Raw genomic sequence first — 19,666 nt, forward strand, 5'->3', positions numbered from 1 at the left:
ATTTAATATTTCATACTTCTACCAAGGAGAATACCATTTCCTGCTCAGGTGAACCTTCAGAGTGAAATATCACCAATAGTCTACCAGATGACATCACAGCAGGTGGATTATTTAAATAGTGGCGGTTATTTCATAAGAGGACTGAAACTCAATATGATGGCCAGCTGGCGGGGAATATTAGTGTGTAATGTACATACTCAGCACTTCCTGGTTTTGACTGCTGTCAGATTATATAGAGAGACCTTAGAAGAGACATGTTCCTTTGTCACATGACAGATGAGCAGGAGCAAGAGCACAGCAAGATGATAAACTGGTTTATTACTGGATCACCATAAGACCATCTGAAATAAGAGCTCTGTTAGAAAAGCTGCTCAACATTTAAGCGGGTCAAGCTCATTTTAAAGGACAGTTTAAGTCTGTCTGACAGAAGGACAACACTTTTACAGATGCTCCGCTCTAAACCTCACACACACCAAACAATTAGCACCTGCCAACTGTTTGTTTCTCCCCCAAACAGGATTTTATATCATGTTGGAAATAAACTTCTCAGTTCTTTGGTGAAACGTGTCTGAAAGCTGTCATTTCCATAGTCGAGGTTCACTGGTTCCCCCGGTCCAAGAATAGAGATGCACTTCAGAAGGTGTTTGTTTCATGCTCCATATGCAAACTCTGCCGTAGACTACAGGAAGGACTTGTGGGACTTCCTCAAATGGGTGGTGTGCTGCCTCCACCCTGTGGTTTGCATAGTCAAGCTTCACTGCTCCCTGCTGGGGCCAGAATAAGCCCTGTCAACACATGTCCACGTCTCAGAGGGACTCTACACCAGGTTTCTAACCCTTCTGTTTCAGCTCATGTTCAACAATATGTGCTCTGTAATGTCCCAGTCCATTTCTAATTGTGTTTTCCAGACCAACCTAGTCCTGCTGCTGCTGCTGCTGCTCTGAAGTATTAGCTTCCCTTCAGGACTTTTGCAGCTGCACTTCTCTTGTTTCCAACTCCAGCAAGGGCTTGTGGGTATATATGGTGAGCACATGCTGATGGGACTAGTTGGTCAGGGCTGTACTCATAGTGAGGCACTCTGGATAAACATGTCAGCTATGACACAAGTGTAAAAGCTCATCTCACTTTATTGTCATTACTGGGATGAACTCTCTACAGCGCAGGTTAGAGTCCCTATCTTGTTACTACTGCAGATTATAAACCCACATTACAGGCCTGCCTGCTGTGGGCTGGCCAGGATTTGTAAATTATTTAAAGGGTTTTTATTTCAGCTTTAGCTGGTGCCACAGTTTGTGAATTCATGACAAACCAACAAATACAAAACTGGATCATTTGACAAAAACTTTATTAACTTCTGAGCAGCAGACAAGCAGGAATACATTCAGCAACAGAAACCAACAGTAGAAGCAACAGATGAACTTAACCAAAGTGCCCCTCTCCCCAAACTCACCCCTACACACTTAACTACAACACACCTAAGCACACACATGTTAGAAACTGCAAGGGGGCTTTTGTGTTCACATCCCTGCCTCATTTTTATTCATCTCTTTTTATAAACCCATGCATTTGAGGGAAGGTTGCTTCCAGCCAGTAGGGGGCGTTTCTCTAGCCGCTGCACTGTGTCCTCCTGAGCTCGGTGGACTGCCTGCGGCCATCATGGGCCACCAAGCAGGTGTAGAGGTCTCCTTCATCCCAGCTGGCTTTGCTGAGGGTCAGGATGCTGCTGCGGCTGTACCCAGTGCTGCTCCACACCTCTTGTCCCGTCAGGATGCCCGCCGTCACCTCCCTCCCATCCTTCTGCCAAGTCACCAGCGCTCCTTTTGGGGAGTAGCTGCTCAGCAGACAGGACAGCGTGGCCGAGCCCTTGGACAACTCCTCAGAAGAGGGGGGGAGCAGGGAGAGGGTGGGTTTGACTGAGACCCCCGCTGTAAAGAGAGACACAACTGAATACACCGACTTGCTGAACTATGTGTTACTGAGAGCACTGCAGCACCACCACTACTCACCATGACCATGTTAATGCTACTGTGCTGTGTGAATAAGCACATGCAGCATCAGTGTGTCATGTTGTAGTCTTTGTTTCCATGTGTTTATGTGTGCAGTGTGTTTTCATAATCTATTTGTACAGTAGTCTATGTGTGTTTCCTTTAATCTGCCGTCTCTACTGTACCTGCAGGACCACAGTTGAAAATGAGTGATGCTGCTAAACTGCCACATTTACACAAATGTGTATCAATGTGCCCTGTCTGTGTGTAACTAAAGGCAACAAACTAAACTAATACTCACAATTTACATGACTTTTTACAACCTTAACAGTAAATAAAGGATGACATAAACAATATGCCATAGGCTGTAAATCACCAGTTAAATATTCTGCAAGTTTACAATAAAATTAGTTTTAAAAGCAGTTTTCAGGTGTGTGTATATGAATGTGTGTGGCACATAAAGTGAATATGAATGAGCTCATTTCTCAGACTGCCAGTGATTTAGCAGATTATAAATGTGTAAGTTAAACACGGCTTTACATGGGACTGTACACTGTGTGCAGCCTCTATTCAACATGTTCAATGTGAGTAAAGCTCATTTAACCACCGTTGCACCTGCAGCTGATTTACACTGCTGCGGTGCAATCCTCATGCAACAATTTCTGCAGCTTTTACTGATACAAGACACCTTAAATATACACGGGTTAGAGACCAAACGTCGAATAAAAAGCTCAGTGTTGAAGATTGTGATTTCAGTTTGTCTTGTAAGATTTCCAAACTGACAGCATTGTTCAGGCTTTAACCAATGGTCGACTAAAGCTGTAATGTCAAGTTATGTGACGATGCTACGGCATACTGATGTTGTTAGAATAACATGGACTACTTTACAATATTCAGCCACTGCCTTTCCACCCTGGAGTCCTGTTAAATGTCACGACTGACTCCAAATGAATCATTAAACAAATCAAAATCTAGTTTTGTTTTCCCAAACCAACACTCGACATACGTAGCAAGCAACACGTTGTGAGAAGCAGCTAATGTAGAAAATGACTATGGACACACAAATGTACAAGAGAAATCACTTACATGAGACGATGACCTCAGTGCCGCCACCAAAAGTGATCCACAGTGATAGAGCCTGGTTAAGACGCCGTACAAAAACCTCCTTTCCACTTGACACACCTCGATGGCTGCTGCTCAACACGCTCACGTGCCGCAGCTCAGCCTTATTAGTGTATATGGCAGGAAGTTTTAGCTTTTAACCCTCTGTTTTTACTCCAGCTCCACCACTTAGCCATTTCCTTATCAGAAACTGGATGACAACCAGCCTACTTATAATCCCACTGTACATCACAAGTATCCAGGCAAAATACCAAACTCATGATATCCACATTCTATTTTAACTATCCTGTCCATCAAAAGTTATATTCTAAAGGATATTTTAACTATCCTGTCTATCAAAAATTATATTCTAAATGATATTTTAACTATCCTGTCTATCAAAAGTTATATTCTAAATTAACTATCCTGTCTATCAAAAGTTATAATCTAAATTATATTTTAACTATCCTGTCTATCAAAAGTTATATTCTAAATGATATTTTAGCTATCCTGTCTATAAAAAGTTATATTTTAAATGATATTTTAAGTATCCTGTCTATCAAAAGTTATATTCTAAATTATATTTTAACTATCCTGTCTTTCAAAAGTTATATTCTAAATTAACTATCCCGTCTATCAAAAGTTATATTCTAAATGATATTTTAACTATCCTGTCTATTAAAAGTTATATTCTAAATTATATTTTAACTATCCTGTCTGTCAAAAGTTATATTTTAAATGATATTTTAAGTATCCTGTCTATCAAAAGTTATATTCTAAATGATATTTTAACTATCCTGTCTATCAAAAGTCATATTCTAAATGATATTTTAACTATCCTGTCTATCAAAAGTTATATTTTAAATGATATTTTAAGTATCCTGTCTATCAAAAGTTATATTCTAAATTATCTTTTAACTATCCTGTCTATCAAAAATTATATTTTAACTATCCTGTCTATCAAAAGTTATATTCTAAATGACATTTTAACTATCCTGTTTATCAAAAGTTATATTTTAAATTATATTTTAAGTATCCTGTCTATCAAAAGTTATATTCTAAATGATATTTTAACTATCCTGTCTATCAAAAGTTATATTTTAAATGATATTTTAAGTATCCTGTCTGTCAAAAGTTATATTCTAAATTATATTTTAACCATCCTGTCTATCAAAAGTTATATTCTAAATTAACTATCCTGTCTATCAAAAGTTATATTCTAAATTATATTTTAACTATCCTGTCTATCAAAAGTTATATTCTAAATGATATTTTAACTATCCTGTCTGTGAAAAGTTATATTTTAAATGATATTTTAAGTATCCTGTCTATCAAAAGTTATATTCTAAATGATATTTTAACTATCCTGTCTATCAAAAGTCATATTCTAAATGATATTTTAACTATCCTGTCTATCAAAAGTTATATTTTAAATGATATTTTAAGTATGCTGTCTATCAAAAGTTATATTCTAAATGATATTTTAACTATCCTGCCTATCAAAAGTTATATTTTAAATTATATTTTAAGTATCCTGTCTATCAAAAGTTATATTCTAAATTATCTTTTAACTATCCTGTCTATCAAAAATTATATTTTAACTATCCTGTCTATCCAAAGTTATATTCTAAATTATATTTTAACTATCCTGTCTATCAAAAGTTATATTCTAAATTATATTTTAACTATCCTGTCTATCAAAAATTGTATTCTAAATTAACTATCCTGTCTATCAAAAGTTATATTCTAAATTATATTTTCACTACCCTGTCTATCAAAAGTTATATTCTAAATGATATTTTAACTATCCTGTCTATCAAAAATTATATTCTAAATGATATTTTAACTATCCTGTCTATCAATACTCATATTCTAAATGATATTTTAACTATCCTGTCTATCAAAAGTTATATTTTAAATGATATTTTAACTATTCTGTCTATCAAAAGTCATATTCTAAATGATATTTTAACTATCCTGTCTATCAAAAGTTATATTCTAAATGATATTTTAACTATCCTGTCTATCAAAAGTTATATTCTAAATTATATTTTAACTATCTTGTCTATCAAAAGTCATATTCTAAATGATATTTTAACTATCCTGTCTATCAAAAGTTATATTCTAAATGATATTTTAACTATCCTGTCTATCCAAAGTTATATTCTAAATTATATTTTAACTATCCTGTCTATCAAAAGTTATATTCTAAATTATATTTTAACTATCCTGTCTATCAAAAATTGTATTCTAAATTAACTATCCTGTCTATCAGAAGTTATATTCTAAATGATATTTTAACTATCCTGTCTATCAAAAATTATATTCTAAATGATATTTTAACTATCCTGTCTATCAAAACTCATATTCTAAATGATATTTTAACTATCCTGTCTATCAAAAGTTATATTTTAAATGATATTTTAACTATCTTGTCTATCAAAAGTCATATTCTAAATGATATTTTAACTATCCTGTCTATCAAAAGTTATATTCTAAATGATATTTTAACTATCCTGTCTATCAAAAGTCATATTCTAAATGATATTTTAACTATCCTGTCTATCAAAAGTTATATTCTAAATTATATTTTAACTATCCTGTCTATCAAAAGTTATATTCTAAATGATATTTTAACTATCCTGTCTATCAAAATTTATATTTTAAATTACATTTTAACTATCCTGTCTATCAAAAGTTATATTCTAAATTATATTTTAACTATCTTGTCTATCAAAAGTCATATTCTAAATGATATTTTAACTATCCTGTCTATCAAAAGTTATATTCTAAATGATATTTTAACTATCCTGTCTATCAAAAGTTATATTCTAAATGATATTTTAACTATCCTGTCTATCAAAAGTTATATTTTAAATGATATTTTAAGTATCCTGTCTGTCAAAAGTTATATTCTAAATTATATTTTAACCATCCTGTCTATCAAAAGTTATATTCTAAATTAACTATCCTGTCTATCAAAAGTTATATTCTAAATTATATTTTAACTATCCTGTCTATCAAAAGTTATATTCTAAATGATATTTTAACTATCCTGTCTGTGAAAAGTTATATTTTAAATGATATTTTAAGTATCCTGTCTATCAAAAGTTATATTCTAAATGATATTTTAACTATCCTGTCTATCAAAAGTCATATTCTAAATGATATTTTAACTATCCTGTCTATCAAAAGTTATATTTTAAATGATATTTTAAGTATCCTGTCTATCAAAAGTTATATTCTAAATGATATTTTAACTATCCTGTCTATCAAAAGTTATATTTTAAATTATATTTTAAGTATCCTGTCTATCAAAAGTTATATTCTAAATGATATTTTAACTATCCTGCCTATCAAAAGTTATATTTTAAATTATATTTTAAGTATCCTGTCTATCAAAAGTTATATTGTAAATTATATTTTAACTATCCTGTCTATCAAAAGTTATATTTTAAATGATATTTTAAGTATCCTGTCTGTCAAACGTTATATTCTAAATTATATTTTAACTATCCTGTCTATCAAAAGTTATATTCTAAATGATATTTTAACCATCCTGTCTATCAAAAGTTATATTCTAAATTAACTATCCTGTCTATCAAAAGTTATATTCTAAATTATATTTTAACTATCCTGTCTATCAAAAGTTATATTCTAAATGATATTTTAACTATCCTGTCTGTGAAAAGTTATATTTTAAATGATATTTTAAGTATCCTGTCTATCAACAGTTATATTCTAAATGATATTTTAACTATCCTGTCTATCAAAAGTCATATTCTAAATGATATTTTAACTATCCTGTCTATCAAAAGTTATATTTTAAATGATATTTTAAGTATCCTGTCTATCAAAATTTCTATTCTAAATGATCTTTTAACTATCCTGCCTATCAAAAGTTATATTTTAAATTATATTTTAAGTATCCTGTCTATCAAAAGTTATATTGTAAATGATATTTTAAGTATCCTGTCTATCAAAAGTTATATTTTAAATGATATTTTAAGTATCCTGTCTGTCAAACGTTATATTCTAAATTATATTTTAACTATCCTGTCTATCAAAAGTTATATTCTAAATGATATTTTAACCATCCTGTCTATCAAAAGTTATATTCTAAATTAACTATCCTGTCTATCAAAAGTTATATTCTAAATTATATTTTAACTATCCTGTCTATCAAAAGTTATATTCTAAATGATATTTTAACTATCCTGTCTGTGAAAAGTTATATTTTAAATGATATTTTAAGTATCCTGTCTATCAAAAGTTATATTCTAAATGATATTTTAAGTATCCTGTCTATCAAAATTTCTATTCTAAATGATCTTTTAACTATCCTGTCTATCAAAAATTATATTTTAACTATCCTGTCTATCAAAATGTATATTCTAAATTATATTTTAACTATCCTGTCTATCAAAAGTTATATTCTAAATTAACTATCCTGTCTATCAAAAGTTACATTCTAAATTATATTTTAACTGTCCTTTCAATCAAAAGTTATATTCTAAATGATATTTTAACTATCTTGTCTATCAAAAGTAATATTCTAAATGATATTTTAACTATCTTGTCTATCAAAAATTATATTTTAAATGATATTTTAAGTATCCTGTCTATCAAAAGTTATATTATAAATTATATTTTAACTATCCTGCCTATCAAAAGTTATATTCTAAATTATATTTTAACTATCCTGTCTATCAAAAGTTATATTCTAAATTAACTATCCTGTCTATCAAAAATTATATTATAAATGATATTTTAACTATCCTGCCTATCAAAAGTTATATTCTAAATTATATTTTAACTATCCTGTCTATCAAAAATTATATTTTAACTATCCTGTCTATCAAAAGTTATATTCTAAATTATATTTTAGCTATCCTGTCTATCAAAAGTTATATTCTAAATCATCTTTTAGCTATCCTGTCTATCAAAAATTATATTTTAACTATCCTGTCTATCAAAAGTTATATTCTAAATTAAGTATCCTGTCTATCAAAAGTTATATTCTAAATGATATTTTAACTAGTTAAAATGTAATTTTGCACATCAAGAATTCAAATCTTGACATCAAATTAAATCCTAACTACTGAGGATTACAACTTTCCCCCATTCATTTCAGTGAGAACTGGAATTTAAATTAGTGGGATATTAAGTAGTTAAAGTGCCAATCATTGAAATATTTTTTTTTGCAATATCAACATTTGGAACATAATTGTTTATATCAAAAAAGAAATGTCTGACATCAACAACTGAACCTCTTATATCAACAACTGGTATTTCAACTACTTAAAAGTGAATTATAACTACTTAAAATTCAATTTCTGATATGAAAATTGGATATTTTAACAAGTAAAAAAATGAATTGGTGATGATAATAAAGGACATTAAAAGCTGGAACAGCTTGCCATATTGTCCTCCATGGATATCCTGTGGCCAAAATGTTGATCCAGTCTCCACAGGGTTTTCTGTTTTCTTGGCCATTCAGACTTTGCATTTTTCCTTTGTCCGACTGCATGGTCCTCTGTAGTGTGCCCCCTGTAGGCCATAGATGTCCTGTGTGAATCCCTACACATCAACTGTTAATGCTGTGTAGAGTTCCCTGTGTTTTAACTGTGTCCTTTCAAGATGCATCTGTCATAAATGTCTGAAATGCCAAAGATGAAGATCACAAAAGGTCCATAAATTGACACCACGTATGGAAGAAAAGGAACGGGTTCATATGGTGCTACTGACATGTCACCTGAGAACAGGACCTGTTCAAGTCTTGTTGGGGTCCTAAGCAGAATTTGATTTGTCCTCCTGGTGTCCAAGCAGCACTTTGTTAATCGTAGGACTTCACAGTCTAAGAGGCAGCTTAGTTGTCTTATACCTTAGGTGGTCCTGCCTACATGGCAGATGTTTTTACAGCCTTCTATCACTGTGTGGTTGCTCAGCCATGAACACAGATATCACTCTGACAGTAGGAAATCCCTGCGTCCTCAGCCTGGACTGCTGTGACAGTCATGGTGAAGTCACTCCCAGATCCGCCGGCGCTGAACCGAGAGGGACTTCCTGCCAGGAGAGTGGTCCCTGTGCCAGTCAAGGCTTTGGGGACTGTTCCTGGTTGTTGGTAGTACCAGGCTTGACATTGTTGGGTACGTTGAAGGTATATGGCGGGTTAGCCTACTTGTATATTTGTAGCTCATCTCCTGAATCAGTGGAGACACATTTCAGGCAGTCTGGTTAATGTGACAAGTCACTGTTTCATCTAGAAATGTCTTCTGATGGGTCCTGTTCAGCTGTTACAGACACCTTGTCTTTCATCAGAGGAAGGTTTTTGTGCAGGTCTTCATCACTGTGTGAGTGGTGAGACTTCATGTTGCTGACAGTAGTAAACTCCTGTGTCCTCTGTCTGGACGTTACTGATGGTGATTCTGAAATCATAACCGTTGCCACTGCTGCTGTAACCACCTGAAATAAAACCCCAATAGAAATTAATAATGAATCTGGGAGCTTCTCCTGGTTTCTGATGATACCAGGCTAAGTCATTACCAATGGCTCCACTGGCTGATGGAGGCAGGACCTCCTGTCTGGACTGAGACAGACTCTGGAGTCTGGGTCAGTAAAGTGTCTCCTTTACACCCTGAAACAAAACACATGGAGCTTTTACTATTATTTTATTCATAAATCATATCAGTCATGTTTATCATGTCACATGGGAGGACAGTGAAATAAAGACATAAAATAAACAACTCATGTGCTATGCAGCATTGTTGAATGACAACAACACAGTGGATGTAAAGGACAGCTAAGTTAGTTGTCTCAGTAGGGTACCAAATGGGACAGCTATGCCACCAGCTGAATAAAGAAGCCCATAGCCTCATCAGACTACTCACCCTGAGAGTACAGCACCACCACCAACATGTTCATATGAGAAGACATGTTGGTTTGGTGTGTGTGTCACAGTACAAAGTGTGTGTGCTATTTTCTCCTGATAACCTTGGAGAGACTCTTTCTCACACAAGCACAAATAGTTTTAAACAACAAAACGTTAAAAATGTAGTTTGCAACTAGGATAAAAATCAGTTTTAGTAAAGTTAAATATGTTTATACTGTTTATAATTTACCAGCTGTGTACTTTATACCTTGGAAAACAAAACCGGACATGTGTTGCATAACTATCATAAGAGTATGTTGTACACAAAACAAAAAACAGGTATTAAGTGGTGTAAATGTGACATGAGTCTTGCCATGTTTTGGTGTTAAACTATATGTGACCGTAAGGCTGAGTCCTTACAGCAGCGGCCTGGGTTTGAATCCAGCCCAGCCCTTTGCTGCATGTCCTTCCCTCTCTCTCCCCTGCCTTTGCTGTCTCTCTCTACTACCACTACCACATAAAGCAGAAATGTCAAGGAAAAGAAGTCATTATTCTTTATGTTGCTGTCAAACAACACAACTTCTTTTAACAGCTCTTAATTCAGCTCAGTTTTCCAGAACACACGTTCTGGGTAGCACTGACTTTTATCAATGATGGACCCAGTTTATTTTGTCCATTTTATGATGAGATCAGTCTCCAGCTAAACCTCACAATTTAATGTAACGTGAGATTTTTTTTAAGTGGTGGTTTTTGGATAATCAGGGGATTATTAGCAGATTTGAGAACAACAAAGAAGAACACTGACAAAACCTGGCAAAAATGTAATACATTTTTCATTCATGCATTAGTATGATAGCAGCAGTATAGTAATAAGAAATAAAACACAATCAATAGTGATACTATGGCAGGATGAGGAAAAACACAGGAGACCAAGGCGAGTTTGATGTTTATTCCTCAACTCCAAAAACCAACTGCAGCAGGAACAACCCTGCACCAGCAAGCCCGGGAAAGTAAACCACGCCCCCAGCTCACAGTCCTGCTGGATGAGAGGCATAGCCCCTAGTGTCCGCCACACAGCCCCCCCCCCCCCCCCGAACACCCAGAAGGGACTCCTGGAAAGAAAATGAGTGTCTCACTGGAGGCTTAAGCAGCCTGCCATAACGGCTGCGCCGTCCCTCAGCTGAAACAGTAGGTGAAACACAGTCCAAAGCCGGCTGAGAAGCAGAACGCTGAACCCGTGAAGACACTGCCGGGGTCCTGGAAGGAGGACGACCCCGACGGGGAACCTGGGCCTGAAACACAACTTCGCCTGCCACCCTGTGCGCCGGTTTAAGCCTATCAAGCGTGACACACTCCCTACGCCCACCCATATCCAGCACAAAACCCTGAGGACCCGTCTCAAGAACCCGAAATGGACCATCGTATGGGGGTTGGAGGGGCGAGCGGTGAGCATCATGCCGGAGAAAAACAAAACGAGCCGACATGAGCTCCTCAGGCACGAATGACCGCGGAAAACAGTGGTGAACGGGGCCTGGAACCCGAGTGCTGTTGGACAAAAAAGGATAAACTGCCGGACGGGGTCGAGGAGCGGAACTCCCAGGCAAAAATTCCCCACGGACGCGGAGCGGCTGACCGAGCACCAGTTCAGCGGGCGAAGCGTCGAGGTCCTCCTTAGGAGCCGAACGCAACCCGAGCATAACCCAAGGTAAACGATCCACCCAGTTACCATCCGAGAGCGCAGCGCACAGAGCTGCCTTGAGCGACCGGTGAAAACGTTCACACAAGCCGTTAGCCTGCGGGTGGTACGTGGTAGTGCGGTGTACCTGAACACACAAGGATCGCGCAAGTGCCGAACAGAGCTCTGACACGAACTGGGGGCCCCTGTCTGAGGTGATATCTGACGGAGTGCCGAAACGGGCGACCCAGGAGGAAAGAAAAGCGCGTGCAACATCCGAGGATGTTGTGGAGGACAGAGGGACAACCTCTGGCCACCTGGTGGTCTGATCTACCATTGTGAGCAGGTGCGTAAAACCTGTGAAGAAGGTAGAGGGCCCACCAGGTCCACATGCACGTGGTCGAAACGTCTGGCCGGGATCGGAAATGGTTCGAGGGGCGATTTAGTGTGCTGGTGGACCTTAGCGCGCTGGCACGCTACACATGCAGCTGCCCACCCCTTGACGTCCTTGCGGAGGCCAGGCCAAACGAACTTGGAACCGACCAACTTCACCGACGCCCGAACTCCAGGGTGCGAGAGGGAGTGAATCGAATCGAAAACTCGACGGCGCCAGGCCACTGGAACAATGGGGCGGGGACGGCCGGTGGAGACATTGCAGAGGAGGGGAGGACTGCCTTCCTACATCACAGCGTCCTCTAGCTTGAGACCGGTACGCGTTGACCTAAGGGCAAGGACGTCCGGGTCGCTGGGCTGGTCGGCAGCCATAGCGGAGAAATCCACACCGAGGTGCACAGGACACACAAGCGCACGCGACAGACAATCAGCAACAGGGTTGGACTTCCCGGCCACATGCTGAATGTCCGTTGTGAACTCGGAGATGGCCGCTAGGTGGCGCTGCTGACGAGCTGGGGCGAGAGTTGGGGCGGCGTGGCCGAAGTGGATTCACACTCCTCTTCTGCTCCAAACATGTTCAATTCGGGGTCACCGATGTGGCAGGATGGGGAAAAACACAGCTGACGAAGGCGAGTGTGATGTTTATTCCTCAACTCCAAAAACCAACTGCAGCAGGAACAACCCTGCACCAGCAAGCCCAGGAACGTAAACCACGCCCCCAGCTAACAGTCCTGCTGGGTGAGAGGCATAGCCCCTAGTGTTCGCCACAATACTAATATTACTCATGACAGGAACATTTGTACATTATTATTAGGGGTCCAAGCAGCGAAGCTGGTGGAACCCTATTGTATTTGTTAGGATTATTATTATTTTTCTCCGCTAAAAGTGTGTGAGGCTCAGCAACCATAAGTCCTAGACCAACCAACTTTGGTACGTGGATTCCTATGACCCCCACTACTCAGGCACCACAAATCACCTATGTCAGCCAGATGGTGGCGCTATAACAAAGGGTCATGCGTAATGCCCACACCATAAGTCAGATCAACACAAAACTGCAAAGACCTATGCATCTGAATGTGCTCTACAACTTTGTTATTGGGACCACATATGTCAGCCATATAGTTTGCCCGCCATTTTGACTTGTATTAGTTTGGGCGCGGTTTCTCAGCTAAAAGTGTCTGAGGCTCAGCAACCATAAGTCCTAGACCAACCAAATTTGGTAGGTGGATTCATACGGTCCCCCCTACTCTGGCACTACAAATCACCCATGTCAGCCAGATGGTGGCGCTATAACAAAGGGTCATGCTTAAAAGGCCATAACTCCCACAGCATAAGTCAGATCAACACAAAACGTAATCGACCCATGCATCTCAATGTGCTCAACAACTTTACTATTGGGACCACCTATGTCAGTCATATAGTTTGCCCGCTATTTTGACTTATTTGGTGTGGAAGCGCTGCAGCTCTACATACCACCCGCCAGGAAACCTGGGTATAACGACATACTTTTACTTTTGACGGCAGTCGGCTAAGACGCAAGAAATCAGACACCATCTGGTCCAGTTTTGGAAACTTTGGCACATGTTTCTGAAGCAATGGAAGTGTTACGACATTTTAAAAAATTACGGTAATCGTCTAGGACACAGGGGACCCAAGTAATCCGACATCTCAAAAACCGCTAGATCAAAAAATCTGAAATTTGGTATATTTATACTTGGACCCATTTGGCTACATTGCCTAAAGTGCTGATTGGCTGGATTACCAAAATGGCTGCCAAACAGCCAATCAAAATTCAGCAGCTAATATCTGCTAGTGTGAACGGCCAATCTTCATGAAACTTGATAGGCTTATTCTTTGTGGCACATAGAAGCCATGTACCAAATATGAAACAGATCGGACACATGGCGGCTGCAATACTGCTTGGATCCCATTAATCACCGCTTGCGGCTATATTTATTATTATTATTATTAATATTATTGTTGTTGTTATTATTAATATTGCCATTACTATTATTATTATTATTATAATTTTTATTATTGTTGTTGTCATTTTTATTATTATATTATTGTCATTATTATTGTTGTTGTTATTATTATTATTATCATTGTTGTTATAGAGCTTACCGTATGTCCCAACTGGCAGATCAGTCACTGTGAAACAGAGGGAGGTTTTTGTACGGCTCTCTATCACCGTGTGAACACATCCTGACTACTGATACTGTGGAGACTCTGACAGTAGTAAACTGCTGTATCCTCAGCTTGGACTCCACCGATGGTCAGGGTGAAGTCAGTCCCAGACCCACTGCCACTAAACCTCGATGGAGTTCCAACATCTTGACCCCTTTAGGCGTAAAACTGGAACCGGATGAAACCATGGTATCCTACGACGTGACCTCGTTATTCACCTGCATCCCAACCATGGAGGCTTTGGAAACTGTGAGGCAACGTTTGCTACGTGACAACACCCTCCACAATAGGACTAACCTCAGCCCAGACCAAATTTGCCAACTGCTGAACCTTTGCCTGAACACTACATATTTCCAATTCAGGGGCCAGTTTTACAGACAGAAACACGGCTGTGCAATGGGCTCACCGGTATCTCCCATTGTGGCCAACTTATATATGGAAGAGGTAGAACACAGGGCACTGAACTTCTTCAGAGGAACACCTCCGAGCCACTAGTTCAGATATGTGGACCACACATGGGTCAAAATCCAAACATAAGAGGTGTAAGCGTTTACAAAACACATCAACTCAGTGGACAAGAACATGAAGTTCACAAGGGAAGACGTAAAGAACAACAGTTTGCCCTTCTTGGACTGTGACGTCCACATTGGGGAAGACAGGAGCCTCCACATTGGGGTTTACAGGAAACCTACACACACAGACCAATATCTACTTTTCGACTCACACCACCCTCTGGAACACAAACTGAGCGTCATCAGAACTCTGCAACACAGAGCTGATAATGTGCCCAGCAGCACTCAGGCCCAACGGGAAGAACACAAACACCTGAGGGGAGCTTTAAAAACCTGCGGCTACCCCAGTTGGACCTTTGTGAAAACTGCAACACGTTCCAGAAAGACCAACCAAGTGAGCGATGAGGAGAAGAGGAACAGAAGGAATAACATAGTCATCAAGTATGTTTCTGGGGTCTCCGAGAAACTCAGGAGAATTTTTAACAAACACCGCATCCCGGTATACTTCAAACCCAGCAACCCACTCCGACAAAGACTGGTTCATCCCAAAGACCGTGTACCACACACCCGGAAAAGCAATCTGGTGTATGCTGTACAATGCAATGAGGACTGCACTGACCTATACATAGGAGAAACCAAACAACCACTACACAAACAGATGGCCCAACACAGAAGGCCAAACTCCTCAGGACAAGACTCAGCAGTCTATCTACACCTAAAGGAGAAGACACACTCCTTCCAGGACAGCAACGTACACATTTTGGGCAGGGAAGATAGATAGTTTGAAAGAGGGGTGAAGGAAGCCATCTATGTGAAACTGGAAAAACCATCCCTCAACAGAGAAGGAGGTCTGCCACACCACCTATCTCCCACTTACAATGCCGTCCTTTCATCTCTACCCAGGAGACTCAAGAAGCCTAGCCTCCAAGAACAACAGTCGCTCACTAACGGCTCCTACGACTCATGACCACTGAATGGAGCACTAACGAAGTCAAAACTAACACCTCCAACGACTGTCGCTGCTTAACATCGGATCACAAAGAGCCATTGACATCAATAGCTCTGATAACGACTCCAAAGAGGATAAATATCTGAGTTTCATCACCGGCCAGTCAGACTAGCTTGGTCTAGTCAGAAAGGCACGAACTGATGAAGCCTCTTGGATGAGAGGCGAAACGTCTTCACGGATATGTACCAAATCCAGCTGCACTCGATTCAATTCCTTTGGACAACCATGACCTGGATGAATGAGAACATTCACAGACTTCCTGTAGTGTGGTATTCTAACACAGGTAGAAGGTTTTGTCTGCAGCATTGTGAGGGTGTTTTGGGGACGTTGTTGAGGTAGCAAATTATATAATTTTATTTTATGAAACATTACCACAATGTTTCAAAATAAAGGAATAACATTCTCACTGCAACATTGATAAAATGTTTGAGGATGTTATTGAGGCTGAAATCATGGAACATTTCCTATAACATGTTCCTGTCATGTGATATAATAACAAGGTCTCAGTCAAGGTCACATTTATTTTTAGAGCAACTCAACACCAAGCCAGGTTTGTGCCAAAGTGCGTTACAACCATCAGAATTGAGCAACAGTTATCATAAAACATAAGTACATACGTACACACATGCATCATCATCATCATCATCATCATCATCATCATCATCATCATCATCATCATCATCGGCGGTCACTAGAAGCGAGTATGACTGTCCTCTCAATTGGATTGTCTACTTGTGGGTCTTCAGATGGTTGTACAGGCAGATCTGTGATCCACATACTTTGGTGCAGTGTGGACAGGGGAAAGTGGTGGTGGTTGGTGGTTGGTGGTGGTGGTTGAGTCTTGTTCTCTGTCTCCTTGTGGTGCTGTCGCTTATTCTCTGCAGCACAGTGGAGCTCCATTTCATGACATTCAGCTACCTCCTGCATGGATTTCTTCCAGGAGCATCTATCCAGTGCAATGTCTTCCCAGGTGCTCGATGTGATGGTGAATTTCTTCAAACTGGGCTTGATATTGTCATTGAACCTTTTTTTTTGCTTTGCCTGCCAGGAGCTCACTGACCTTCCTTCAGCTGGGGTACAGGATCTCTTTGGGGAGACATGTGTTGGACATGCGGATGACACGGCCTGTCCATCAGAGTTGGTGCTGCATTATTGTGGTGGTGATGCTAGTCATGTTGGCTTCTTCCAGAACACTGATGTTGGTGCGTCTGTCCTTCCAGCAGATCCTCAGCATCTTTCATAAGGATCTTTGGCGGTATTGTTCCAGGACTCTCAGGTGCCTGCTGTAGGTGGTCCATGACTCTGCTTCATACAGCAGGGTGGGGGGAACCACCCCTCTGTAGACCAGGAGTTTTGTTTGGGCCTTTAGGTCTCAGTCCTCAAAGACTCTTACTGAGTCTGGCATAAGCACCACTGACACAACTCAGGAGATGGTTGACCTCAGACTCGATGTCAGTTTATGAGGAGAGAAGGCTGCCGAAGTACATAGGAGAAGTGATCAACGTCTTCAATAAACACATACATACGTATCTCTGTTAAAAGAGTTGTGAGTACACATTTTAATGCGAGCACAAAAACATATACTACACTATGCACTTATGTGTTCCGGATGTGCTAGAAAGTCCGAAATTTCAACGTCTTACTGGAAAAATGGGGTCGTCTGGTCCTTTAAGTTGAAGTGTGAAACTCAGAGCGTTTCTTTTCAGTCTGTAGGTCACCAAGATGCACTTATTAGAGCTCAGCAAGGCTGTATAGCATAATAGTACACATTATTATTCACAATGTCTTCTCTTAAATACATATAATTTTGATTTTCAACATTGAATGGTCTCAAACTTTATGAAAAATAAAAAACAGTGTGTTAAATGGCCAAACACAAGTTTGAAATATTAATTTACAACACAGCTGATACATTTCTTTGGTAATGGGCCAGTTTACATTGCCAAATATTACTGACATAATGCCAGCCATATTAACGTCAGTCTCTTGTGGGTGTCCATATTTGTCCCCTGTTATTTCCAGTCTGGCCACTGGGAGGTGCAGCACTTCTTTTTGTGACCAACCAGCTAGAATTTCTGACGTCTGACATCAAGTGGAACACAACTTAACTGTTTCAACACAGTTTAGAAACAAAAAAGTACCATGATGCAACAGCACGTGTGTCCATGCCCCTGTCTTAGACTTAGACTGTCTTAGACTTAGACTGCAATGGATGATCCGCAGTGACGACCCCTAACAGGAGCAGCCGAAAGTAGTAGCAGTAGTATTAGTAGCACTAGTAGTAGTAGTAGAAGTAGTAGTAGAAGTAGTAGTAGTAGTCGTAGTAGTAGTAGCAGTAGTAGTAGTAGTAATAGTAGTAGTAGTAGTAGAAGTAGTAGTAGTAGTAGTAGTAGTAGTAGTAGTAGTAGTAGTAGTAGTAGTAGCAGTAGTAGTAGCAGTAGTAGTAGTAGTAGTAGTAGTAGTAGTAGACTGTAGCTTCAGTTAGCACCCAGTCTTGTTCTCGCCTGTTTGTTTCTTATTGGTGCACAGATCTTCTCAGACAATACTTGATTTGGGATTAAGTTCATCTCTGGACACAACAATCAGGAATGTTAGACAATAGCAACTGATTTCAGGGAGGTTATTTGGATATGTGGCGCCATCCTGTGCTTTACCTGTGCCCCCGTCCAGAGGGTTACTGGTTGTGTCAGGAAGGGTATCCAGCGTGAATTTTGTCAAATCGTGTTGCTGATTAAAAAAAATAATAATAAATAATGATGATGATGATGATAATAATAATAACAAAACATTTTATCTGTGGGCACCTTACAGAACACAGTAAAAAACAAGCAGCACTGTATCAGACAGCAGAGCATCAAAACAAAGCAGGTAGACAATAAGAAGTTAACACAACAGATAAGTATAACATCATCATCTGCACCAAACTCAATGAAGCGTGGATCAGACTGAATATGCCAGTTTGAAAAGGTGCGTTTTGAGATGAGATTTGAAGGTTGAAAGAGAGTCAGTCTTGTGACTGTCTTGTGGGAGAGAGGTCCATAGGCCGGGGGCAGAATGACTGAAGGCTCTAGACCCCATGGTAGTCAAGCGGGCCAAAGGTGCAGTGAGTTAGAGAGCAGAAGAGGATCTGAGAGTGTGGGAGGGCGTGTGGATATGAAGGAGTTCAGAAAGATACGAAGGAGCTAGGTTATTAAGGGACTTAAAGGTGAGGACAAGACCAGACCGGATCGGTCAAGGCCTGGGTTAACAACGGCCTCCATTGATGCTGCGCCCAGTAAAATCCACTGTGGTGACCCCTGAGAAACAGGAAACAAGCTGAAAGACAAACAAGAAGATCTGCATATGTAGGGGAGCTTGTATTTGGACATAAATGAAAAACCCTGAGAGAAGTTTTTTTTTTCTTCCAGTTTCATCATGAACTGGATTTGTGTTCGAGTGTGTGAACGGTATAATCTGAATATCATGAAATCAAAGCATGACAATTTCACATAACTTCTCAAGGTGTTACAATGTGTTATAGAGTGTTCTTAATCCAAGATCATTTCTTCTTCATCTAACTTGGCATTAGTCACAGAAGGTGGTGGTGACTACTGTAATAAATGGCTGTAGCACACACAAGACGGTGTGTCCTCACAAGACATGATATACACATCTGCTACTAACAGCAGTCTCACCAGGAAGCTCATTTGCATAGAGAGGACACTTCTTATTTGAAGGACATGCTTCAGTGCTCATGAAACCTTTATAACTCTGCAAGTCCAAAGCAAAGCCACCAACACTTGTTCATTGTGACAGCAAAGGTAAAAACCATGTGTTGGAGCAGCATTTTCATCCTGACATGTGCTGCCTTTATTCAAGGTAAGACCGGCAGAGATGATTCACTGTCTTCCTTGTTTTTCTCATCTGAACTTTTCCTCTCCTGAAAGAACTTTC

General features: G+C 39.0%; 2 protein-coding genes across 2 annotated transcripts in view; one reads left to right on the forward strand and one right to left on the reverse strand.

The window, feature by feature from the left end:
- Nucleotides 1–1,334: 1,334 nt before the first annotated feature.
- Nucleotides 1,335–10,004, reverse strand: LOC130120406 (immunoglobulin kappa light chain-like). Its single transcript, XM_056288945.1, has 5 exons — nt 9,977–10,004; nt 9,468–9,551; nt 9,043–9,221; nt 3,072–3,123; nt 1,335–1,925 (listed from the first exon to the last, which is right to left on the reverse strand). The coding sequence occupies exons 1-5, from the start codon at nt 10,002–10,004 to the stop codon at nt 1,606–1,608; spliced, it is 663 nt and encodes a 220-aa protein (XP_056144920.1). The 3' UTR covers nt 1,335–1,605.
- Nucleotides 10,005–19,520: 9,516 nt separating this feature from the next.
- LOC130120630 (immunoglobulin kappa light chain-like) overlaps nt 19,521–19,666 on the forward strand; it is a 60,250-nt gene continuing 60,104 nt past the window's right edge. Inside the window, exon 1 of the mRNA XM_056289283.1 lies at nt 19,521–19,591. Coding sequence (XP_056145258.1) covers nt 19,543–19,591 — 49 coding nt within the window. The 5' untranslated portion in view covers nt 19,521–19,542. The remainder of the gene's footprint in view (nt 19,592–19,666) is intronic.

This window comes from Lampris incognitus, chromosome 11 (genome assembly GCF_029633865.1).
Source record: "Lampris incognitus isolate fLamInc1 chromosome 11, fLamInc1.hap2, whole genome shotgun sequence".
Classification (NCBI taxonomy): Eukaryota; Metazoa; Chordata; class Actinopteri; order Lampriformes; family Lampridae; genus Lampris; species Lampris incognitus.